Source organism: Coturnix japonica, chromosome 11, assembly GCF_054131305.1.
Source record: "Coturnix japonica strain WE chromosome 11, WE-NBRP24, whole genome shotgun sequence".
NCBI classification, from domain to species: domain Eukaryota; kingdom Metazoa; phylum Chordata; class Aves; order Galliformes; family Phasianidae; genus Coturnix; species Coturnix japonica.
In genome coordinates, this window is record NC_140673.1 from 28,315,915 (window position 1) to 28,341,061 (window position 25,147).

General features: G+C 49.7%; 2 protein-coding genes across 4 annotated transcripts; both read right to left on the bottom strand.

Annotated features, from left to right (window-relative positions):
• Window positions 1-2,508: 2,508 nt before the first annotated feature.
• Window positions 2,509-13,096, bottom strand: PTGER3 (prostaglandin E receptor 3). The gene is made up of 2 exons (XM_015870909.3): window positions 12,174-13,096; window positions 2,509-5,586 (listed from the first exon to the last, which is right to left on the bottom strand). The coding sequence occupies exons 1-2, from the start codon at window positions 12,996-12,998 to the stop codon at window positions 5,299-5,301; spliced, it is 1,113 nt and encodes a 370-aa protein (XP_015726395.2). The 5' UTR covers window positions 12,999-13,096; the 3' UTR covers window positions 2,509-5,298.
• A 310-nt stretch (window positions 13,097-13,406) lies between these two features.
• ZRANB2 (zinc finger RANBP2-type containing 2) lies at window positions 13,407-24,933 on the bottom strand. 3 transcript variants are annotated; one of them, XR_014933073.1, is made up of 10 exons: window positions 24,824-24,933; window positions 24,659-24,711; window positions 24,290-24,398; window positions 22,361-22,443; window positions 21,180-21,256; window positions 20,483-20,620; window positions 19,888-20,098; window positions 17,441-17,527; window positions 15,728-15,892; window positions 13,407-15,191 (listed from the first exon to the last, which is right to left on the bottom strand). XR_014933073.1 is itself a non-coding variant. In XM_015870906.3 (10 exons), exons 1-10 carry the CDS (start codon window positions 24,877-24,879, stop codon window positions 15,128-15,130), a joined length of 1,005 nt encoding a protein of 334 aa, XP_015726392.1. In that variant the 5' UTR covers window positions 24,880-24,933; the 3' UTR covers window positions 13,407-15,127. The 3 variants fall into 3 exon arrangements, 2 of the variants coding, with proteins under 2 accessions (XP_015726392.1, XP_085368581.1); XM_015870906.3 differs by having other exon boundaries at window positions 19,926-20,098; XM_085512455.1 differs by lacking the exons at window positions 13,407-15,191; window positions 15,728-15,892 and adding an exon at window positions 16,206-17,320 and having other exon boundaries at window positions 19,926-20,098.
• Between the last annotated feature and the right edge of the window lie 214 nt (window positions 24,934-25,147).

Genomic DNA, 25,147 nt, shown 5'->3' on the forward strand with positions numbered 1-25,147 from the left:
TTTTTGTTTCTGGTCTTTAAGGCCTCTTCACATCCAGAGCCAGTGAATTGCAAACACGCCAGGCAGAACTCCAGCTGGCTTCAACCCGGCAGCATATAAACTGCAGAACTGCTGGGAATTGATGCTTCACACTATAAAGTCCCTCTGAGATGGGGTGTGTGTTTCCTTCCATCCGCAGGGCCACGAGCCTTTATAAGCACTGAATTTATTTGTGTGTGCAGTGACTGCGGCTCCACTCAGTGCAAACAGAGGAGTGCTGAAGGGCGGGCAAGGGCTGTGAGATGGCTGTGTTTAGAGAAAGTCATAATAACCGGGGCTCCTACCCTCTGCTACGATTTAATATCAAAACAAAGCGGCCCCAAATATAAATACACTGTCTTTAATAAAATGCTTTTGAACATATCTAACATACTTATATTCAAAGTGGCCCTTTTATCTTCTGCAGTGACCCAACTGAGTGCTGAGTGCCCGTGCATCCCTGTGAGCCGTGGTGCGCTGGGGCCGTGCTCTGGGGAGGGATGGGAGCTCAGAGCCAACCCCCTGCTGCAAACTGGGTGCCTGCGCCTTCCAGTGGGAGCAGAAATGCTGCACCAGCAGTGTGAGCAACCTGGGAGCAGGTCCAGCACCACGTAGTTTTGGACTGATGATGTTTTGGTTGAATCTGGGCTCCCTTGGGCACCTGGCAGCTGGTTTAGGCAGCCAGGGGTGGCACTGCCGCAGTGCCAAAGGGCTCCGGTTAACCACCAAATGTGTTCAGTGGCTCGTGCTGCTCCCACGCTTCCTGGGGGAGAAACGTGGTAAGGAATAAAAGCAGCATCTGTTAATTTATAACCACAGTTCTGAATGAGATGGCAGTGGGTTGGGAATGCACGAGAAGCGTCACAAGGAGCAGGGCTCGGCCGCCCACCTGCAGGCACCAGCCCTTGGAACCAGAAAGCAGCCCCACAGATGCTGTCCTCATAAAGGCGGCCGTATCCCTCAGGGCTTTTGCAGTAAATACCTTTCTGGTGTCGGAGCCCTTCCAGCATTCCTCAGAAGAGATCTGAAGAATCTGAAGGGCCCAAGCCTGGGGAACAGAGCAGCCCAGGGACCACACTCTGCTGATTCCTGCTCCCTTCCAACCCAGCCGTGCTGGGATTCTGTGATTCTCTGGTCCCCAAAACAGCCCCAGGGCTGCTGAAGTGTGGGCTGGGTGGCCTGGGGCTGCTGGTGGCTGGGGTGTGCCGATGGCACTGGTGGGGCTGGGTCTGAGGCTGCACTCACACAGCTATATCCAAAACTTCAGGCTTTTATTGCACTGGTGCCGTCTGCCAGCTGTCATCGTCTTCACTGGTCCCCAGAGTACTTCCAAGTGTTTACTCTAAATTAATGTTATCTTATCTAAAAGCATTGCTCATTCAAGTGAATGGAAGAAACAGAACACAGCATTTCAGAGAAGCAGCGTCACAGACCGGTAGGGCTACAAGGACCTTCCAGCTCCAGCTGCCCAGGGCCCATCCGTGGCCTCAGCACCTCCAGGGATTGGGCAGCAGTGTTGGGGCCTCACTGCCTCTGGGTGAAAAGCTTTCCCCTCTCATCTGACCCAGATCTCCCCTTTTAGCTGGAAGCCATTTCCCCTCATTCTGTTGCTATCAGACCATGTTAAAAGTCACTCTCCTCCTGTTTTTAAGTTCCCCTCAAGTACTGATGGCCGCAGTGAGGTAACCCCAAGCCCTCAGCCTGGCCCCGCAGTGGACCTGCTCCGGTCTCTGACCACCTCACTCTTGTTGTATGGGCTATGATTCACTCTTTGCCACTGATCATATCCCAGCTTCCTCCTGCCCCCTGCAGCTCCTCTCGCTGTCACTGTGTGCAGTGCCCGTGCCTCCCTTCTGTGCTCCCTGCAGGTGGAGATGCACCTCTGCTCCCCAGCACCCTGTGCCCCATTGAAGGGCCACTTCCTTGGGAGGACCTCCAAATGGTGGCCAGAATGGATGGTGGGAACAAACTACGGGGAAACGTGAGTGCTGCTGAGTGCATTATGTCTGCTAAGGGCTGCCAGGCGTACTCCAAGCCGCAATGTGGGGCTGCCACATTGCACATTGCAATCCCTGCAGAGCTATGGAGCATTAAAGGAAACAGGCAGGATGTTGGAAATGAGGGAAAATTGCATGTAATTAGTTGCTGTGTCTCTTCTGAAGGCTGCTCACTGCACGGCAGCCTTGTGGTGACTCACAGAGCAGGACTGGCTGCTGTGTGCCAGCGGGGCTTCCAACACAGCACGTGGCTTCGTGCTGCTTCAGGAACTCCGGAGCTCTGAGCTGAAGTTACAACATGTGACAAAATAAAAAGGAATAATGCAAACAAAGTAGTCCTTCTATTTTAAAAAGGCAACATTTACCTTATTCTGATTCTTTCCATGGGGCAGGAAGTTGTATGGGAAGAACCCAGGGATGGCGAAGCGGCCGCACTCCAGGACAGCCCTGTGGCTGCCTCTGGGCTCCAAAAGGAACCAGGCTCAGGACCAGGTATTCTACTGCACTTTTATTCCAACAGACACGATGCACATTGAGTTGGTACACAAACAAGCTTGTATTTAAGGCAAATGATCTCAAAATAGTTTTCCCATTCACTGCTTCCATACAATCTGACAGAAGTACAACGTATTGAAATGGGCACTAGGAATGCTTCCATAGAGGAATTTACATACATCACATAGAAAGGCACCTTTAAAGAAATGCAACAAAAATGCACCTTGCCACTCAAACGAGTATTGGAAGGAAAAGCTTCGATTTCTGCTCAAGCTTTTTGAATCCATCTCTGAAAGTACGTTCCCCCACCATGTTGTGTTATGGCCAGCATGGTGACAAACGCTGCTCCCACTCCTTGGCTGCAGACAAAGCAAGCATGCATCCTCATCCATTTTCTTTTATTTAGAGTAGATTCTCAGTGTTAGCACACACAGGGACCAAGAGAATGGCCTTTGCCCACACTCAGATGCATCCTGCTTCACTATGGAAAGGCACGGAGCAGCAGAGCTATGTTAAGGGAAAGCTGAAACCATCCACGACTCGCTTATTACAAGCCCAAGTGCATTTAACCACTGCCACACACTTTACACTTCTGTGTCAAAGGAAAGAACAGCATTTTCCTGTTGCGGCTGCAGAGGGGCTGATAGAGGAGGCCATGAGTCACCCTTCAGCTGACCACGTGCAGCCCCAGTGGACCCACACTCCGGCCCTGTGGCTCACCAGCGGCTCAGCCCCATTCCTGTGGTCATCCTGACACACTGTGCAGGCACCGGGCTCGCTGTGCACGCAGCCTGAACAACAGCAATCCTCTGGACACAAGATCAGGCCTGTAGATCACAACAGAGCTCTTAAAAACCTGGGACTGCTGAGAGGCACTTCCCAGAGCCCTAAGGCAGCTGCTGCTTCCAGCTGTGCCCCATGCCACGCTCCCAGCTGTGAGGAGCACACAGGTGCCCACCAGCAGTGAGCAGTGATGAGCATCGCTGGGCATCACTGAGCAGCCCTGAGCCTCCTCCTGCCCAATGGCAGCACTGCACCCAGGTGCCCAGCACAGCTCTAGGCTGGATCCGGGGGAAAGCAGAACTTCAGCTTCCAGCTGCACTCCAACACCCATCCACACAAAAGCAGACCTCTGTAGATGGCGGTTCTGCCCTCAGATGAGGTATTGCTGCCTGATGTGGTGACAGCAACCAGACAGCATCGCAGCAGAACAGGAAAAGAGGTTTCTCTTTTGGGTACTTTTACAAGCAAAGGCAGAGAAGCAAAAATCAAGGCTCTGTATCAGAGATTCCCAGCCGATGCAGGATTACACTTGCCATTAAGGCCCCCTGAATTCAGTATGACATGGCACACAGCACACGGTGGACGAGTAGCTGATATACAGTAATTGCATGTAATTTTGCCTAGGAGGCCATTAGACAGGAGACATTATGGACCATCATCTACAAAAAAGGCAAAGAAAATGGGGAGAAATGCAGTCCTTGTGAAAACGAGCCTCAGGTGTTCTGACAAATGGGTGAGGATTCGCTTTTCTACTCAAACCTGAACAATGGCTGGAGGAAAGGCTCCATAACGCACAGCCTTGTCCCCAGCTCTTCCAGTCTGCTTCATTTTTCAGAATTCCCAAAGCTGCCACATCCTTGATGTTTGTTTTCATGGAGGAAAGAAGAAAGAGAGAAAGAATGAAGGGAGTCGCCCTCCTGTCCCACCCCATAGGGCAGCTCAATAATGCAGAAGCTTCAGATTCGTTTGACGTCTGTTTTGTCCCTGGATGAGCACATCTCCAAACAAAACCACCCATATAAAAGCTCTTTGCCTCTGTAAACCTTTGCTGCTAATCTACAGCAAGATGAACGCTCACCACCTCTTACAACCTGTTTATCACTCTCTCCATCTGTGCAAAGTAGTTTTATAGTCTGCTCTGCTATCAGCAACCTGTGTGATGTGTGGGAGCTTCACAGGCTGCTATCAAAAAGAAGGCAAAGCAGCACAGCTTCCCCACTGCTGCTGCCTGCCCTGCACTGAGTGACTCCAGCATCCACACAGAACCCGCATCCAGCAGGACCATGCATGTCACCAGGTGCAGCTTCCTTCGTTCTCAAAAGGGAATGATCCACCATCACTGCTACAACTCAACCTTCTGCTCAAAGCCATGGAAATCCAAATCAAAACTCCTCGTTTCATCTTAATGTGCTGTCTGCCATTTTCTCTCCTTGTCCATCCGGAAAAACGAGGACAAGAGACTCTCTGAAGCAGATAATCTAATTGTTAAGGTTACACATAGGAGGGGGTCTCTTCCATAATTAATCTGTTCAATCTGTTCCAAGTGTCCCGATAGGAAAATCACCTTTTCCAACCTTAACACAAAACCAAAAGGCCCCTCCAAGCTCCACTCAGGCAGACAACAAGTCATATTCTGCAGCTCCATTGGGAATCGCAGTAACAACAGAACTCAGCACCATCCAGGCTGGATGTGGCTCTGGACAGCCTGGGCTGGTGGCTGGTGACCCTGCACACAGCAGAGGGTTCAAACCAGATGATCATTGTGGTCCTTTTCAACCCAGGCCATTCTATGATTCTATGACTCTATGAAAACCAATCCGTTTGTCTGCAATGGAGGATTTTTGGCACATTGGATAAGCACTTACTTGGCACTCTAAGGCTGCTCAGCACTGCCGCTTTCAGCTGTTTACAGAGATGTGAGCACGCGGCAGATGCCCAATTCACAGTAAGACATAAAGCCATTTGTTGGCCAACGCAGTCTCCATGCAGGCAGATCTGCGCTCCATCATGCTGCTGTCCGTCGGATTTCATCTGACAACGTGATGGATCTCTCCTTCCACTCGTTGTTGGAGCACTTGGAGACAGCGCTGGCTGCCTGGCAGAACTTCTGGAGCAGGATCTTTCTGAGCAGCAGATAAACCCACGGGTCCAGGATCTGGTTGAGGGAGGCCAAGCGCACAGCTGTCAAGAAGAAATTGCACTCCTTGTAGAGCTCTGAGCTTTGGGTTTCTGCAGAGAAGCCCTTGCATGATTCAAAGGATGTGTGGCTGAAGATCATCTTCAGCATCGTTACCTAAGGAGAGTTGGAAGGGAAAAATGGCACAGTTAAGAGATCATCTCTGCATCACTATGTGCAATTATCCCCAGGGACAAAATCCTGACAGAGTACAGTGGAGGGGGGTTGGACTCTGCTCGTGAGTAACAGCGATGGGACGAGAGGTGCCGGCCTCCCGCTGTGCCAGGGCAGGGCAGGCTGGGTGCTGGGGGACATCTCTGCTCCACAGAGCGCTCAGCACTGCACAGCTGCACAGGGCTGGGCTCACATCCCTGGGGGCGTTCAGAGCTGTGGGATGAGGCACTGAGGGAGGTGGGCTGGGGGAGCTGAAAGGGCTTTTCCAACCGGAATGCTCGTATGGTTCTATGATTCTCTAAGGGATTTCTTCCTCCCTCGTCCAATTCAAACCATGACCACAGAAACTACGCACAAGCTCTGGGCAGGCAGCTCGGTCTGTATGTGTCTAAGGATCAGGGCACACACACACCGCTGTGTTCCTGCTGCCAGAAAAACAGTTACAGGTCTCGTGCCAACACAAGGAAGCACGTGCTGCTTCCCTGCCCCAGATCCTGCCCTGGGCTGTAAAGGGAAAGCACTGACCTTGCAGCATTGCCTTAAAGGGACTCATTTTCTCATTTTCATATTATCTCAATTACAAGGAACAGCTGGATCCTGCCAGGTTTCTTTCCTGTGCAACTGCTGTAGGGAAGTGCTTTAGGTTGGACACCAATGCACGGAGCCTGATCCCCTCCCCCTGACCTCTGCCCTTCTGATATCGATCAGAGCCCATCAGATCCCTCTCAGCCTTCTCCAGGTGAGCAGTGCTGGGGCTCCCAGCCTGTCCCCAGCAGCCCCTCCCCCCCATCTCTGCAATGGGTGCTGAGATGCTCACATACCAATGTGTAACTAGAAGAAACGTGAATCATGATTTGAAAGTTCTCAGACATATTTAATTTTCCATGGTGGTTGGTTGGTATGTCTCAAGTTTTCCCCTGACCTTTCCATATCAACTGCACTTGTATTAAATACATTACTTTAGAGGCGTTTCACTCCTGTGCCGATAAGCTACGTCACACTTTGTGCTGCAGCCTTCCCCAGCAGCCTATAAGCTATAAGCACGGGCATCCAAACCTGTTCTGAGCAGCCCCAGGGCTGCAGCTCACTGCCAAATGACGCGTGTGAGCCGCGTGATGGGCATGGAGCCGTGATCCTGCACCTGGCTGTGTGTGCAGCACGGCTCCTGATGCTCCAACGTGTGGTGGCAGAGGGAAGCCAGAGCTGGGGAGAGCTCAGGGACAGCTCTCTGTGTTTGCAGGTCTGGGCCCTGTGCCGTGGCAGCAGGGAGGCACCCAGCACCAGGGATGGGGGCTTGGAGGACCAGGCAGCCACATGAGTGACTTTCCCTGGACAAGTCATTTTTTGCATGCAAATCCTTTCTAGGCATGACTTGAAGCCCTTGGCTGCCTGGAAATCCAGTGGAACTGAATGCAGTGAGCCTGCTGGATGTGATGGGGATGCCAGGAGGTGGTGCAGCACGTCCTTCGCACTAAGCACTGTGCTGACCCAGCTCCTCCCTCACTCACCCACCCATACAAGACAAAATGCAGAAAAGTTACCACCATGTGAACGTGGTTTCAAACCTCCAGGATCTGCCTGACTCTATAGCCAACCCTACGGCTTTCTTACATCACTTCTATTCCGCCGTACAGAGGGCTCACCATGTCTGCAAGGGTCAGTGGCCCCAGGCACTGGGCAGCAGCCAGGCCTGAGCACGCAGGAGCTGCTGGGGGATACGGCCTGGCCACTTACTGACAGCTCCACACGAGCTCTCGGCATCAGCCTCTGGAAGGGCCCAGTGCAAGGCAGCACTGTGAGCCAAGCCAGGGCTCTGCACAGCACTGCCTTCAAGCAGCACTGCATGGCCGGGTGATGGCTGGGCTTCATGGTACAGCCACCCCAAGCGGGGACCAGGACTGCCTGCAGGGTGTTCTGCTCAAAGGGATCTTCTGGGTGCCAGATCAATGACTGCGGCCTTGGAAAAGGCTTGGAATTGTGCACAGAATCACAGACTTGTAGGGGTTGGAAGGGACCTCTGGAGATCTCCCCGTCCAACCTCTACAGCAGCTCCCTGCAGCAGCTGTGTGGGAAAGCATTCAGGTGGGTTCTGAATATCCCGGACCAGATCCCCCACCTCTCTGAGCTCTGAGCCAGGGCTCTGCCAACCTCAAAGTCAACAGGCTTCTTCCCATGGAAGTTCCACATGGCAGTCCAGACAGCGGGGCAGCTCCGACAGCAAAGTAGAATTGTTTTTGTTTCTTTAAATAGCAGCAGTTGAGGATTCCATCGGCTACATTCAGCTCACTCCAAAATGAAAAGCGATTGCAGGCAGATGTTTTAGAATATGGGTACAGATCCCAGGCGCCCCAAACGGCCGAAGACACATTGTGCCCACACAACCCAGGCTCTGCACTCTGCCTTACCCAGCTGCGTGAGGGTCCTGGCACAGTCCTGATGCCGGCAGCCCACCGAGCAGCCCCTCCATGTATGTGTGCCCGCCGTGCTCCAGCTGCAGCCGGTGGGAACCGAGCTGTGCTCGTCACTCCCAGCGCTGCTCTCCCTCCATCCGCTCCTCTGGGCCATGATCTGGGAGCCTCTATAAGCTTTACAGACCTCACTGTCTTGTTCTTTTGTGAGTGAATCCATGGAGCTACAAAAATATTAGACTAATAAAATACGTTTCTCAAGCAGGCAACTGCTGCTTATTTTGGCCTTTGTTACATAATGGAACAGTTGTTGGAGCATCAGTTGCCTTACTGGAAATTTTTCCTGATATCCTCAGGGAGTGTTTATCACAGTCTGTACTGGGCCTCTAAATTCATTAGGAGAAAGACTGCAAAAAGAAGAGACACAACATCAGGTGGAGCAAAGTCAGAAGGACCGTACAACCCGTGCCAACAAACCTTGGGCTCCAAACTCCAAGAGCAACATAACGGGTAAGTTAATCAATGAACCAGGTAACAACCTATTGTCATCACAGAGCACAGCTTTGCAGTAGCACTGAACCTGCGCTGCTGTGGCATCCAGAGCCAACAAGTGGATCTTTGTGAAGTCTGACTGTAGCTCACAAGAGAATTCTGGCTGTGTTCCCAGCAGGCTCCGTGCTGTGATGTGCTGCCACCGGCCGAGTTCCACGCGGGCACTCCATGGTCGGACCCAAATGGTTTATAATGGTTTACAATGGCAGACCAGCAGAAATTCCCCGCCGTACACAAGTTCCTCCTGCAGCACTTTGCAGGGCAGCACTTGGGGCCATGGTGTGCTCCTCTTCTGCCCACAGCTGCCCATCCACATCGCTGCACTCTGGGGGCGTTTCCTGTTATCTGTGTGGCTGCGCTGCTGAATCTGCAGCCCAAGATGGACAGCAAATAGCTGCTGTGCTCAGAGGTGCGTATTTTTAGGCCATGAGAGGGCTGAGTGGCTGCTCTGGAATGTGGGGCAAGAATCAGAAGTGAAATTCCTGGTCCCAAACTGCAAAACCTTCTCGTGAGATAGATTCCAAAAATCCAAACGTGTTTTCCACGCATGGTGAAGACAGGAAGATTTATCTGTTTATGTTGCTTCTCCTCTCCCATTAGCATTAATCTGCCGCTTCAGCCATTCTTTCCCACAAAGCAAAGAGAGCCGCAGAAGGAATACAGGGCTCTCCAGATGAAATAAAGAGCAGCTGCAGTGGGCGAACCACAACTAAGGCAGGATATGCTTTTTCCTGATAGCATCTATTAATACTCACAGTCGTGTCCCACCTTATCTTGGAGTCAAAATTGTCATTTTGCCCCAGTAAAGCACCTGCAGCCAGCACACAAAGCAGAACCGCACACCTCCTGTGAGCTCTGCAGCCCTCAGCTCCGGTGCTGCAGACGGACCACAAGCAAATCCTTCTGTTTCTGTGGAACGTGGCTTAAATAACCTGCAGTCCACTTGGAGACCTACAGGGAAGGCCGAGGATGTGAATGAGGTGAGCAGGCTGGCAGGAGAGCAGGAACACGGGGAGTCACACACTTGCAGGAAGCACGTGGTCTCATTTTTACCATCCAGATGTGCTCTTATGTGGGACAAATACAGCACAGCAAAGTCCAGCACCCTGGCTGCAGGAGGTCATAGAATCACAGAGTGACTTGGGTTGGAAGAGACCTCAAGGATCATGAAGCCCCAACCCCTCTGCTGCAGGCAGTACCACCAACCTCCACATTTAATGCTGGACACGACAGCCCAGGGCCCATCCAACCTGGCCTTGAACACCTCCAGGGATGGAGCATCCCAGGAGCCTTCCCTGCTGCATGGACAACAGCAGCCCCATTGTGCAGGGCAGGGAGGAAGCGGGGCACTGCAGGACACGGTGCTGCCCCATACAGGATGAGTGCCTCGGCAGGGACATCACCGCCTCCCTTCTCTCAGTAAAGGGGCTTTCTGGAACCATTTTGCACACTTAAAAGGAAAAGCAGCAGAATACCTGAGTGTTTCAGCTTGAATAGCCTTGAAAGTACCATGGCAGAGAGTGAGTTTGCACCCTGGAGCTGCTAAAATATCACTATGAGAATGAGAGTCTGGGTGCAGCTGTGCTTGTGAGCAAACAAGGAATGACGTCTCTGTCACCCCAGGAGCGTCCTGGTCCGCTGCTGGTTCACTTCAGTGGTCACGTTTGGCAGCTGAGCACCAAAACAAGCACCAGAGCAGCACACACTGGAAGCCACTTAAGCTAAAGCAGCACCTTATGGAAGTGGAGCATTTTTCAGGTGCTCTATGCTGAAGGCGAGGTCTTGACTGCACACCAAAAGAGCTGGCGCCTGTACTACGAACACAGTTCCTCTCCTCCTCTAAACACAGCACAAATCAAAGACACGGAGCGTGGCGGAGCTCTGGCTCAGAGCCCAGAGAGGTGCTGGAGTGATCCAGTTCTCCGTGCACCTGCCATAGGGAAGTGCTTACAGGGGTCCCTTCCAGCCCCCATTGTTCTGTGCTCCAGGTCTCTGAGCAATACTGCAGGATGCAAAGCACCACAGGGAATCCCTGCACTGTCAGCAACTTGCTGAGCATCCACATCCCAAAGGAGGACGACAGACACCCCCCAGACCAGGCACCTTTGCCCCACGCTGCAGGGCTGCTAACAGCCCACGTACAGCAGCTCTGCCATAAGCTGGGGGAGCACAGAGCAGTGCCTGCATCTGGATGGGAAGAATATGAGAACAAGGACTGAGGGGGCAATGCATTTCCTGCCTCTAATCACTCTCCTTTCATTTTTTTTACCCTTTTAATTACGGATGAGCACAAAGCAGCAAAGTCCTGTAGAACCACAGAACTGCTGCGGGGGTGGCAGCACAGGAAGGGCAGCACAGCAGCCTCAGAGCCGGCACTACCAGCTCCGACCCCCTGGGTGCCAGAAGTAGGGAGTGTTGTACTCGAGTTCTCGCTAAACCCACAGCACAGACCACACGTTACTTCCATCAGAAGCTATTAATCATCTCTAGAAAGTGATCTTGATGCCTCTGAGCTCCTTTTGGGGGCAGGGCTGTTTTGGAGATTCGGTGGAACTTTACAAGGATAATATTCATAGATTAAATTAATTTGCTTTCTATTTTTTACCTCAACCATGTGAACTGCCATCTCTGCCAGCCTTTCCATCACAGAGCTCGAGCTCTCTGTGCACAGAAGGGAAAAAATCCTCCCTGTGCCACACAGCCACACAGCCACACAGCACCCATCATGTAAGTGAGCTTCGTCCCTCTCCTGCTGAGGGATTCCAAACAGTACAGCCTGTTCCCAAAGCACATTGCCCTCCCATGGCTGAATTCGGGGCTCTGGGCTCTTGGATGCGCCCTCATCCCGTACAGAAGAAGCAGATGTGGACGCAACCCATCTCCTCTTACAGCATGAAGAGGGGGCTGCCCCAGTGTGACAAAAAGCGGCACGAGAGAGGGAGAGCAAGACAGGGGCTCTTAAAGAAGGAAAACGAGTTAAAAAGCCCTGAATGCTGCACTAAAAAAGGCAGAGCGAGCAACCTGCTGACAACCAGCGGGCACCAACAAAGTCACACGGCACCTTTTTGCTCAGAGCACGGACTAAGTTTTGCTACAAAGTGAGAGCAAATCAAAAGCACACAACGACTCCTTCCACCATCGCGGGGCTCCGTCCCACGGGGCACGCAGGGACCGCTGTGCAGGGACCGCTGTACAGGGACTGCTTTACAGGGTCTGCTGTACAAGGACTGCTTTACAGCTCCCGCTGGGATGTTCCGCTTCCCTTGTCCCTGCGGCTCCATTCCCCGCTCTGTTTCCCCTCTCCAAACCCTCTGGGCTGCACACGGTGCTGCACCCCCCTACGGACCCGTCCGCCGCAGCTTATGGCACCGCCGACCTCCGTGCCACCTCCCAGCCCCGTCTCCTCACATTCAGCCCTTTCTTTACAACCCCCCCCCCACTCCATCACCCTTCCTTCCTATCACAGATTTTGGTTCTCTCTCCGAACTCTCTGCCCTCGGCCGCCCTCTGGGTCCGCTGCCTGCCGTCCCCACCCGCACCGCCATCCGTCGCGGCCCCGAGGGCACCTACCAGCAGCGGAGACCAGCACGCCGACAGGACGCACATGATCCCCAGCAGCTGGAGCAGCGTCTCGGTGGCGATCCGCCCCCACTGCTTGCTGGAGCGCGAGGCGGCGGCCTTGCTCCTGCAGCGGGACACCAGGGCCTCGATGGTGGCCAGGTTACACGCCACGGTCACCAGCAGCGAGAGGAGCCCCAGCCCCGCGAAGGCGGAGGCGAAGAGCACGCTGCCGGGCCGGTGCCCTTCGGTGCTGATGAAGCACCACGTGCCGGGCCACTGCAGCGCGTAGCGGCCCAGCCCGGCCACGGGCAGCAGGGCGAAGGCGGGCACGGCCAGCACGATGCCCAGCAGCACGGCCTTGGTCACACGCGTCTTCATGTGGCTGGCGTAGCAGTGCGGGGCGCGGATGGCCAGAGTGCGCTCCGCGGCCATGACGCTGGCGATGAAGAGCGGGCAGAGCCCGAACACGGTCATGCTGAAGCCGAAGAAGGTGCAGAGGCGGCCCGAGGGGTCGACGTTGACCCAGACGCGGTCGGACAGGTACACGGCGATGACGATGGGGCTGGTGAGCAGCTGCCCGGTCAGGTCGGTGAGCGCCAACGAGCCGATGCACAGCAGGAACGAGCGCTTGCGCCGGTTCTCCTTGGCGCGGTAGCTGCGGGACACCAGCAGCATGGCCAGCGCGTTGCCCACGATGCCCGTGATCATCATGGTCAGCGGGAACGCCACCGACACGGCGCCGCAGCCCTCCGCCGAACGCACGGTGCCGTTACCCCGCGGCCGCATGGGTTCGGTGCCGTTGGGGCCGGGCTGGCACAGCGGGCGGCGGCTCATGGCGGCGGAGCGGAGCGGCCCCGGCCCATGGCAGCACCGAGCACCGGAGATCCGCCGATATGAAGCTCCGCCGATATGAAGCTCCGCCGGTATGAAGCTCCGCCGCTCCGAGGCGGAACCGCCCCCGGGGAGGGGACAGGCGGCGCGGAGCACGGAGCGGCACAACACGGCACAGCACGGCACGGCACGGCTCGGCACAACACGGCGCTCCCCTCGCGGCGGGTCGGCACCGCGGTTCGTCCCCACGCGGTTACGCCGGGAGCAGCACCTCCATCCCAGCGCCTCCAAGGTTTCCCCAGCCCTTAAGTACCAAGTTGAGGATAGAGGCAGGTGGACACACCGCCCCGCCTGCACAGAACAGCAGCCGTCGGGACGTGCCGGCGCTGGACTCAAAGCAGCAGCACGCAGTTGACTCACAGCTTTTATTTACACTCGTCTACAGAATCATTTTGCCTTACATTTTATCTAAGCCAAACGAAACCATAATTGTCTTTTGTCTGTAGGCCACCACTCACTAAATGGAAAAACTCTCATCTGGGTAAGTACAGCAACAATTGCAATACAGAGCACAAGAGAAAGAACCGAAGGTAACAACACAGCGCCTAGTAGATCTGCTCTTTACACTTTAGTAGTTGGAGGTCGCCAGAGGCACAGTTATGAGACTAACCTGCTCTTGTGTAACCTACACACACTCAGCACGGAAATCAGATGGAAAGAAAGCATTGGAGAAGAAACTGCAGGTCGGGTTTGTTTGGTTTTTTATCCCCTGCTAAAAAGATTAACGAAAATATTTCTACACCAAAACAATTGTGATACAGAACAGCCCCAAAGAAGCGTCTTGGAAAGGAAAGCAACGCAGCTGTTAGTTGTGCTCCGTTTGTTTTGGTGTAGGACTATGAGCTGAAACTGCACAGCAGAGGTAACTGCAGGTATTGCTGTTTGTTTGCTTACAGAGTTGTCCTTAACATACTTACCTTGCGATGGCACTGAAGACACTTAAATCTTTCTTAACCAAACGGAGCTCAAGAGAGACCGAGATTCAATGTGATATTACTAGCGAAATAAATTCTGTCCAGCATTTTAAGCCATAAATTATGCGTTTGGGGGGGAAAACAAAAAGAATGGTGAGGAACACACTGCTGACAGCAGGACTTTCTGCCATTCATTTTGGGTTTCAAACATAAATAAAATTCAGATACCTGGAAAATTTGTCTGCTGAAAATGGATTTTACGGATGGGCTGCAGAAACTTGCCTTGATTCCAAGAAGCCATTTCCAGCACTGCAACTCAAGAGGAGCTCCCCAGCGATCCCTCACTAAGGAAGGACTGCAAAGTCCAGGATCCACGCATGTAAAATACTGCGCCCAGCACCAGCGGCAGGAAGGGCACGTCTACAGGGACAGGACGGGCAGCTACAAGGCTGGAGCAGTGGAGGGGCAGCGCCCCACATCTCACACATCCCCACATGGAAGGAACAACGTCCAGCTCGCTCTGCTGAATCACACGATGGGCTTTGGGACTCAGCAGCATTTCTGCTCTGAGTGTGGTTACAGGGAGAGAAGGGGGCGACCACCCACACTTCTGCTTCAACACAGAGAAATAGAGACCCGGGAACTCGCTACTTTGATCCAACGAGCAACAACAGCCCTACAGCTACACTAATCTTTGTGGTCCCACAACAAGAGCTACACGAAACAAGCTCCTGCGATGCAGAAAAGCTCACGGGCCCCTCTGACACCCTCAGGTCTCTTTTTGTAATTGCCAGATGAAGAGCAGGGTGGTTTATGGGCGCACCCAGCCCACGTCTGCTATGGGAAGCCAGAAATGGAGTAACTGAGCCTTAAAATTAAACAAACAAACCAAAAAATCCCCTCTTACTCAAAGAAAACAAAACAAAAAACCTCCTCACCTCCTCTGAGGAGTTTATGGCTTAAAATGCTACCTCGCTTTTTGTTTGGTGAATGAACAAAGCTGCAGTTTTCCAGGAAGCAAGGACAGACATGCACCTCTACTAGCAGATTTAGCACTTCTGACCAAGTAAGACACCAACTTCTTAAAAATGTCTCATGCACTGACTGGAAATTTTTCCTTTTTTTTTTTTTTTTTTCCTACGTGTGAGCTTTAAGACATTATTTCTTTTTAGAACTTGTACGGGAACCAGAATGGGAAGATCCAGATGATGATCTGCGGCGTCTGTAAGATACAAAGGGAGAAAGCATGCAAAGAAATAAGTTGAAATCAATTTTAGCACCCACCGTGAGCAGTCTGCATCCTATAATAGCTGGAAGCCAACTATTATCTGATAGGGGCCTTATGAGAATATAAAGATATCTTTAAACCACTCTAAGATAACGAGTGTGAATTTAATACTAACAATCCACATTAAGTTTAATACTGAGAGTAGAACGTGACTTCTAAATGCAGTATTTACTTATGAAAATAAATCAGTAATGTCCACATTAACAGTTTTGCACCCTGCGAGAACAGTGACCCTAGTGTTTCTATGGAACATGCTCCTATAGCAGGAGGAAGCTTCATTGGAGGAGGAAAAAGCCAAACAAAACCCAACAAAACAAACAAGTTTTAATAGGAATAGCATGGGGGAAGTGAGAAAACTACTGCTAATATCAGAATTCAATTGCTTCCTAATGAGCCTCCGGCCTTCCAGGAGAAAACAAAAATAATCACACATTTAAATACAGCCATTCTTATTCTACATAAACCCAAACCTTTCGGGTGACCGTGATCTCGATCGTCTTTTTTTGCGATCACCAGATGAAGAAGATCTAGAACGACTTCGCTTCTTGCTCCTCTCGGGGGACGAGGACGAACGAGAGCTTGAGTAAGATCTTTTCCTTGGGGTTGAAGACCCCCTGTAGGACCTGGAGCTGGATCTTTATCGATTAAGAAATAAATGAGATTTAATCCTGGTATCATAGAGAAAGAACCAAGAAAGAACAAAACAAGACAGTTTTTGTCAACGCTCGCTACTCTATTAATAAAGTAGGTGTTCTACCAAAGAAGATTGTGGGTCCTTTCATACTTACTCTTGAGTTAACTGACAATAAAGGCTGCTGTAGTAGCTCTCTCTCTACATTTTGCTAAATTGAGTTTCCAGATATGCAGAACACCAGTGGTTTGGAAACCTCTTTCCAGCCTTCACCAGCATTAAGTAATTGGACAAACAAGCAGTGGGACGCTGGGATAGGAGGGAGCCCATATAAGGACCCTCCTCAGTTAAGTTCACAATGCAAAAGAGCTGGAAAGCTACAGTGGTAATACCTATGTGACAACATTTCACTTCATCGCAAGGGATACTTTGCACTGATACTTCAACTGTAATGTATTCTTCCTCTTACTAGAACAGGAAAACCCCCCAGGGGGTATTTACAAATGTCAAAATTAATCTTGGTAGGTTGTAAACCTTCCAAAAGCAATCCTAAGAGAAATAGCTCCAACTATCAGATATGGTGGCATTTCTTAAATAAAAAGACACCCAGCTTCACTTACAAGCACTTAAAAAGCCCTTGTTACCTAAAAAAAAAAAGTAAATAAATGCACATCTGAAAAGTGTGACAGCACCGGGGAGTCCTACACCATCAGTGCAGAACTGTGTGAGCACCTTGCAAGGCTATTCATTCCAATACACTGGGGATGAAACATCTTCAAAGAAAACCACAGTGCACACTGCTGGTAAAACGCTCCCAGGGCTCTCACAGTAAATAATAAGGCAGTCCTACCCCAAGCAAACTACTACACTGGGGGCACTCAGCAGATGTTGCGTAGCACAGGGCAATAACCCAGCCCAGCTGACGAGCCCTTCAGCACCTACTGCAGGCACATGTAGCCTTTCCCCTTCCTAAAAGCACGGCCACCACCTCACACTGAACCTCACGTGGTCACCCAAGGAACGTTACTGCCACCAAAGAGCAGTGGCACCACTTAGGATACTTCTTCTCAACTTCAGCTGTCCTTCCTTATTTTAGTTTTAAGAGTCTCCAGGATTTACTGTACATCACTTGTCAACATTCCCCACACACTATAAAGGTAACGGCAGTGCTATCTTAGTGGAAATTACGATATCTCGAAGCACAGAAATAGCAAAGCACATTTTCTACTGTTCTTCCACAAGTAGCCAACGTGGAAACAGCAAAAATTGCTGAAGCAAGTGAACATGCGCTCAGATTCTTCTTCCTCCAAAGTGCAGATGTGTGGCGTCCACTCGTCTAGCTTAGATCAGACTTAAACTCTTCAAACAAAACCTCGCATCTCAAGAAATACATCGGTAGTGGCAACACTCTTGTGCAGAGACCCCAGGAATTCTGATTTCCAAGATAAAAATGAGTTAATGCTTTTGACCAGAATAACTTTACGGTGAAATAAACAAGTGGTTCTTCTGCCCTTTTTCCCTCTCTGCAAGGAGAGGGTGCTACCTCATTCACCTTGATTTCGACCCTCGAGATCTAGAGTGTTCTCTGGAACTGGAACGAGATCTTGATCTGGAACTGGAAGAACTTCTTGAATGGGACCTGAAACAACATGGAAGATTCTTTCCAGTATTTGACTTGTATTTAGCAGAGCTATGACTGTAAACAGCAGAGACAATTATGCATCAAGACAACTGGGACCAGATTCGGGAGATGCGTGACAACTTCCCCCTGCCTCCCAATATCAGCATGTTATCTTTGCCAAGAGCAACTTTAACATGCTAAGACAGTGCGTTCAATAATTTAGAAGTCAGCTTTTTATCACGTTTCCTGTAACAACACACAAGAATTAAATGTGGTTGCAGCTGTTCTGCAAAATGAGTCAAACAACTGCACGACCATCTCATGAAATCAACGCCTGAGGTTTTCATTTGTTCCTTAACCGGAAACCATTTTGTGAGAAGCAAATCAGGTAAGAGAGTCAGGACTCAAACCAACTCTGATTCAGCTCTCACAGGCAATTTGGAAACTGTTTTCAGTTTTTGTAGTAGTTTCTCAGTGATTTAAAAATTGATCAGTATTTATTGTTGGCTAAAATGCAGACAGGTCTCACACTACTTGTAACTACTCAGATAACTTCTCACGTTTGTCCTGTTGAGGGAGTTTCTTTAAAGCACAGACCACAAGAGATACACAGAAATGGCAGCCGACTTGCAGTAATAGTTGTAAAAAGAAGGCATTGCGATCAAATCCTTATGATGTTTCCAGGCAGAATACACACGCTGTCAGTCTCCCAGTTTATATTGTTACCATGCCTTTTTCATTTTGCTTTGCCAAACAAAAGCACCATGAAAATCTGTTTTTAAACTACTGAAATATATATATTTCAACTAGAAAAAAAAAACCCACAGGGAAACCAACCAACCCACTGATGTGGCCAATAAATTATTGGTAACTGCAAGTGTAGGAGAAAGCTGAATGACTGCTAACAAATTTTAGTTAAGTGAAACCACTTTTGACCTCACTTAACATTTTGAATTATGAAGATTACAGGCAGATGAAACACTTCTGCCTTCTCTGCTCTTCCCACCCCTAAAGCAGAGGCCCACACTCTAGTGCAGCCCACGCTGGCAGCGTAACGTAAGGTCCCCACATAGGACAATACAGCCACCTCGTGAAAGAAGTGATGGGATCTTCCTACACACCTGGCTTCATTTACAAAAATAGCTGACAGGCAGTCAGCTCAGTCAGTCTAATCCCAAGGGCCGCTCCATGCAGCCATATGGCAATTTGCCTCAAGGAGGCATTTGAGGGAGCCAGGAGGCTGAGAATGGGATTTTTTTTCCCCCAGAAACATTCCTCAGAGAAGAGGCAGCATGAGGAAAAAACGAAAAAAGCATGATAACAACAGGGAGAAGGAGAAAACAGTGAATGGATCAATTCGGGTTAGTATGAGGGGCTGAAGAACGTGGGCAGTGATCAGAGCGGTTAGAACAGAGAGCTGCAGTTACAAAGCTACACAGATCAGAAGAAACTTGAACTTTATGTATAAAATATTCATATATAATGCTATGAGTTGGTAGCAATTTCAGGCCTTAAACCTATCAATACTATCATTGTATTAATTATAAGGCAGCTGAGAAGCTAAATCGGGCTTTCCGTAATATGATTACAAAACATTCATAGAATTGTTTGTATGTCATTAAACTTAAATACTAAAGTGAGCTCTTAAATCCAGCCAGCAGACGTTCTTTTACCACTCCACGATCAATATCATAGAACTGCACAGTGGTTCAGGTTGGAAGCAACCTTTAAAGATCCTCCAGTCCAACCTCCTGCTGGGGCAGAGCCACCTTCCAGCAGAGCAGGCTGCCCAGAGCCCATCCAACACAGCACTGACTGCCTCCAGAGATGGGGCACCCGCAGCTTCTTTAGGAAACCCGCTCTATTGTCTCACCAGCTGCGTCATGAAAATAAAACAAATCCCCTTCATAAATCTTCAGCATTATTCTGACTGCACTACCACTGTGTTTAAAGTTCAAGTTTCTTGTTGTTATTTCCAGGATAGCTTCTATTCAATCCATCTACTGAATCTGTCTGGGCTGCATCGCTGTGTCCTTCTGCCTCCTTTAACAATCCCACTCCTCTATTTCTCTGTTCAAAAACTATTCAGCATTATTAGAAAAGCACATTCATTGAATCACTTATGGCCAACGAGTCTAACAATAAAATGGAAGATAAGTTGTTTCCAGTAATTTATCTGAAGAATTTAATTGAAATATCAACTTAACTTACTCAAACAAGCAGCAAGACATACAAGGCCTTCCTACTGAGAAACCACGGAAGGCCAGAACAGAACGTTATCTACCTGTGCAAATTCTGTACATAAAATTGTCAACATTATTAAACTAAAACTGTAAGGCAATCAAGAAAATAAGTAAATAAAGAAGTTAGATACTGACATTTTGCCTGGCGTTACCCTTGACCTGTACCCGTTTACCTGGACCTAGACCTTGAGCTTGAATGAGAGGATGAGCGTGATGAAGATCGTGAGTGGGAAGATCGAGACTTGGAACGACTGCGCCTATTGGATTTCTTTTTCTTATTAGTGTCCTCTTCTTCACTGGCATCGAGATTATATTTTGAGAGGTCAGCATCATCCTCATCCTCATCCTGAAATACACCGATATAGAACTCATTTCCTGTTATTTGACGACACTCCATTTTAAAGCTTGTTCAGTAACATTCCCTTTAAATGGCTGCCATGCTGAAAAGCTCCAGTTTAAATCTCAAACTCTTCAATTCTGATCTCAGATGAACTTTGGTGTTTTTTCTCATTTACAACAAATTACTCATCCTTGGGTGCAGCCGTCAGAGCAAAACAGATCTCACATTCAGATACCTCCCAAAAGCTGCAGGCAATGTCATTCTGAGAGCTACTCCTCTACACCACTTTAAGGCAGCTGAAATTATAAACCAAACTTCACCCACTACTGAACTACTCTATGGCAACCAAACAGAAAAAACCCAACCAAACCACAAAAGGAAACACAGTACCTCATCCAGTTTGTATTTGGAAAGATCTCCATCCTCATCCTCCTCATCTTCCCCCTCAGATTCCTTATCTTCTACTTCCTTCAGGATAGATGCTGGACCAACCGGTTTTCCTCTATACTTTTTCTTTTTGCGACCAAACTAAGAAATTGCATTTCGTTAGCAGGTGATGGATGAAAAGTCATTCCCAACCCTTCTCTTAAGATTTCTTTGAGAAAATAAACGTGAGATGATTTAAATAAGGTATTGTTCGAATGGAGGGAGAAGCACAAGGAAATGTCAGCTAGGAGACTTTACAGAGAGATGTTTGTCAGATAAAATTAGTGCCTTCAGACTAAATCAATGGAAACCCAAATGTAATAACAGAATATTGCTACATTTATGTCTACGGAGTGTATTTATGTAACAACGCTAAACGTGTCTGAAAACACGCATTATCTTGACACCAATTAAGCACACTGATAAACACAGCATGCACCAGCTTAATTTGAACTGATTCGAAGTTTTCAGCCCTCAAAATATGATGCAGATGCAATTACTTTCAGTTCAAAGCTTTCGCACTTGAGCAGCTGACAGAGCTGCACCACCAGGTGCTTCTCAGTAGCACTTTTCCCCATCAGGAAACTGAATGCAAATACAGGTATCCCAAGCACAAGTCACACAGCACGTCTGTCCAAAGCAGTAAGTTTTCTCATCTTACCTCATCATACTCCCCATCTGATTCTTCACGTTCTATATATTCGACATTCTCTCGTTCATTAAATCCTCCTCCATATCCTTTAAAAAGTGGCAAAATGAAACAATCTTTTGGGATGCACCACATTCAGCTACATTGAGCACAAACTTTAGAACAAGCTTTCAGTTTCAGGAGACCTTCAGTGGCAATACAAACACATGCCACAAGAAAGTAGCATGATTTCAAGATGATCACGAGTTATTCCTACATGCTTATTAAAAACAGGCCCTCAGAAATCTAATTGAGAAAACCAATTAAAACACATAAATGACACAGACAACAGAGAGCAGCCACTGCAGGGAAGCAGTCAGTGGAAATGGCAGGAGGGCAATGCTTCGTAACTGCTCCCCAGCTGCTGTCTGTGAAACCCTTCTGCCCCATCCAGCCCCACATGCACCAATCCTCCATTGTGGCTCCTGAGCACACCAGTCTGCTCCCATACCACAACTGCTCAGTGACATTACATTGAGTATAAACCCTCAGGAAGGAAACATGAATAAACACGTCCTGTAGTTAAACTGAAAGTGCCAAGAACCTTTCTATTCCTCTTCATAACGTGAGCAGAGAACTCAGACTCCTGATCTGGATGTCAGCTGACATCGTAACTTACTGCAGATGTGTGCAACACACCGTGCCCCAATGCAACTGCAGATTTACTCTGAAGGACACCAGAACTTGTAAGAAGTTCTTTTTCTTTCTGAATAATAAGCCGTGCTCTTCTCCATGCCTGCTTTTTATTTTGTAAATGTATTAGTGTTATGCTGTCTGCACTGAATTCACTGCCTGGCCCCATTTTGATCTACTTACAGTGGAAACAGTATAAGCAGTTATGCCCACACTGTAAGTATGTATTTGCTGTTCCAGTTACTGTTGGGCTGTTTTGTTAGAGCAGAAGGAACTTTAAATGCATCACTGACCAAACCTTCATTAAAAAATGCAGCCTGATGGGCACTATGCATACTAGAGCTCTCAGAGATCAAGATAATGTAGCATTACTCCTGCCAGGCTTCTTAATGTCTACTGAAAGTGTAAGAACCTACAGGTCTACTCACATAGGAAAAATCAGTTTTACCATAGGGGAAAAAAATCAGATCATACTGAATTGTAAAATGAGTTTGAATATTATAAAGCCAAACACAACTCACCTGTCCGCTCCTCCAGTTTGGCATACTTCGGAGTATTACACATATTACATTCTGACCTCCTGGCCCAGTTCACATTACCACATCTTCAGAGGGAGAAAACAAAAAAGAGAGTACAAATAGGAAACATTTCATTTCATATTTCACAGTCTAAGCATTGAGGTGACAGGAAGAAGTCATGGAAGGGCCAAGTTACAGCAGTGATTTGCAGTCACTGGTGTGGCACAATTGAGACCAAGGCTGATGGTCACCAGGACAGCAAGGAGTCTGTGAGTGACACTGACAGCATGAAGGTGATGGGATGTGGCCCACACTAAACAAACTGAGGGAAAAGAAATAAAACGGGAAACAAATACTGCTGCAGCAAAAAGGAAAAAAGAAAAAAGAAGGGAAAAAAGGCACGTGCTCATGTAGCTGTATGGCGAGACACCGCAGTTTACCAGTGACTGAGAAATGAAGTAACACACATTTCTCATGACTCCTCACTAGTGGCATCCACTGCTCTGCAGAGTTAATGAAGGTGACACCAGGAGAATTCAGTTGGTCAGCAAACCTTGTCATCCTCTGCTGCACAGCTACAGATCCTGCATTTCCTGTCCTGCTGTGTCCCAAAATGCCACTCACGTTTATACTACCCTTAAAACTATCATCAGGACACAGCTCAACCCCAGAGAGCAGAGAAGGTGACCTACAGGACACGGTGTAGCCATGAACAAGTGATTGAGAGGATTCCTACACAGACACTGCTGCCCACGGTGCTGCCCAGGACTCTTTGCTTGAGTCCACAGGACTGAAGAAAGCTGAGCCTGACCTGACACAGCTGCTGCCTTCCCTGCTCCCCTGCCTGCATGCACATGATGTGCTGTGAGGAGCCGCTACCCAAACACCCAGCTATCCCAAGGCTGCCAAATGGACACCCAGACATACGCCTCTCACATTTTCTCACTATCAGAAACAATCTGCTGCAACACTATGTGTAAATGTATGTGCTTGTTGCTGGCACTTTGTTTTACTGAGGTGATTTGTTTGGGTCACAGCATACGCACACCAGGAAACATCACAGCCAAGTTTCAGTGGTTGGAAGGCTCTGCCAGCAAATCCCAGGTGCTTCAAAGCCCTCCTGAAAGTTTCTTTTAAAAAGTGCTTTATGAATCATCTTTTGGTTTAAAACTTGACATCCTCAACTGATCACCTGCAAAATCATCAATGGAACCAACTCTGTGTTCAGCTTTACTCTCTACAAACTTAGTGAATATTAAGAATGAGCTTTCATACAGCAAAGAAGATGCAATTCCATCTACGTGCCTGTTCCAAACTTGGGAAGCACTTTGGATTACCAAGGAAAAATTAGAGCTCTTGGTTGGTTTTTGTTCTTTCTTTTAACTCTGTTACATTCCTCCTGTCCTATTACTTAAGGACCTGCTGTTTGCCAAGCAAGAATGAACGCTGTTCTCACAGTAAAACAGTTCTAATGGCTGTTTTAGCACTCTTTTCCCATCAGTGTCAACACAATGAGTCATAGAATGCCTTAGGCTGGAAAAGACCGATAGGGTCACCCAGTTCCAGCAGCCCTTTGCCATGAGCAGGGTCTGCAGGCTGCCCAGGGCCCATCTGTGGGCTCAGGCACCTCCAGGCCTGGAGCACCCACAGCTCAGCTTCATAATCTGAAGGTTGTGAGTGTATGTTTGGTGGCCCTGCCAGGCAGGGGGTTGGAACTACATGATCCTTGAGGTCCCTTCCAACCCGGGTCATTGTGTGACTCAGTGATCTGAGCAGCAGCTCCATGGTCTCACCACCTCCAAGTAAGGAACTCCCCTCAGCTCTACAGCTCCCATCCCTTCACTTCAATCCATTCCCCTGTCGTTCTCTCCCTGCCGTGTCACAGCTCGTTGCCCCCCGCTCAGTGAGCTCCTTTAACACCCGTTACCGTACGTTTTGCACTGCCAGTCGTTGGCGCTGAACAGGCCGCGGCTCTTCTCCGCCAGCGTCTTCCCGATCTCGGTTCCCCCGGCCTTCATCATCTTGGCCTCGGTGGTTTTCTCTGCAAGCGAACAAACAAACAAACAAACAAACAAACACAGCGGCGCTTCACCACGACCCGCCGCTCACAGACACCGTCACACGGCTCTATGGGCACGGAACGGCGTGAAGGGCCGATCATTAACGGGCAGTGCGATAATTAACGGGCAGTGCGATAATTAACGGGCAGTGCGATAACAATTAACGGGCAGTGCGATAATAATTAACGGGCAGTGCGATAATAATTAACGGGCAGTGCGATAATTAACGGGCCGCTCTCACCTCTCCCGCATCGGTTGCAGCTGGTCCGCCTGGCGAAGTTCACGTTCCCGCACCTGTGGCAACGACAGGACGCACGTCACGGCCGCTGTCCGCGCCCCGGGCCCACCCGGAGCCCCGTCCCATCCCCAGCCCATCCCATCCCATCCCCCCGGCCCGTCCCCTCACTTCTTATCAGGACAGATCCAGTCCCCGTCGCTGACGCGGAAGTTCTTGGTGGCCATCCCGCCCCGAGCGCCGCCAGCACCGCCGAGCGGGACAACAGGACCGGGGCCCTCAGCCGGCCGGGCTGCCCGCACAGCGCCTGAGAACTGCGGCCGTGGGGAGACGGGAGCGAGACGGGAGGGATTGCGGTCAGGCAGCGCCTCGGCCGCCTCAGCCCGGCTGTAAGGAGAGGACGAGCGCCCCCAGCGGCCCGGAGGGATCAATGCAGATCAGGGATGACTGACTGACGGCGGCTGCCGCCCTGCGCTACGGGGCGAGGGGGGGGGC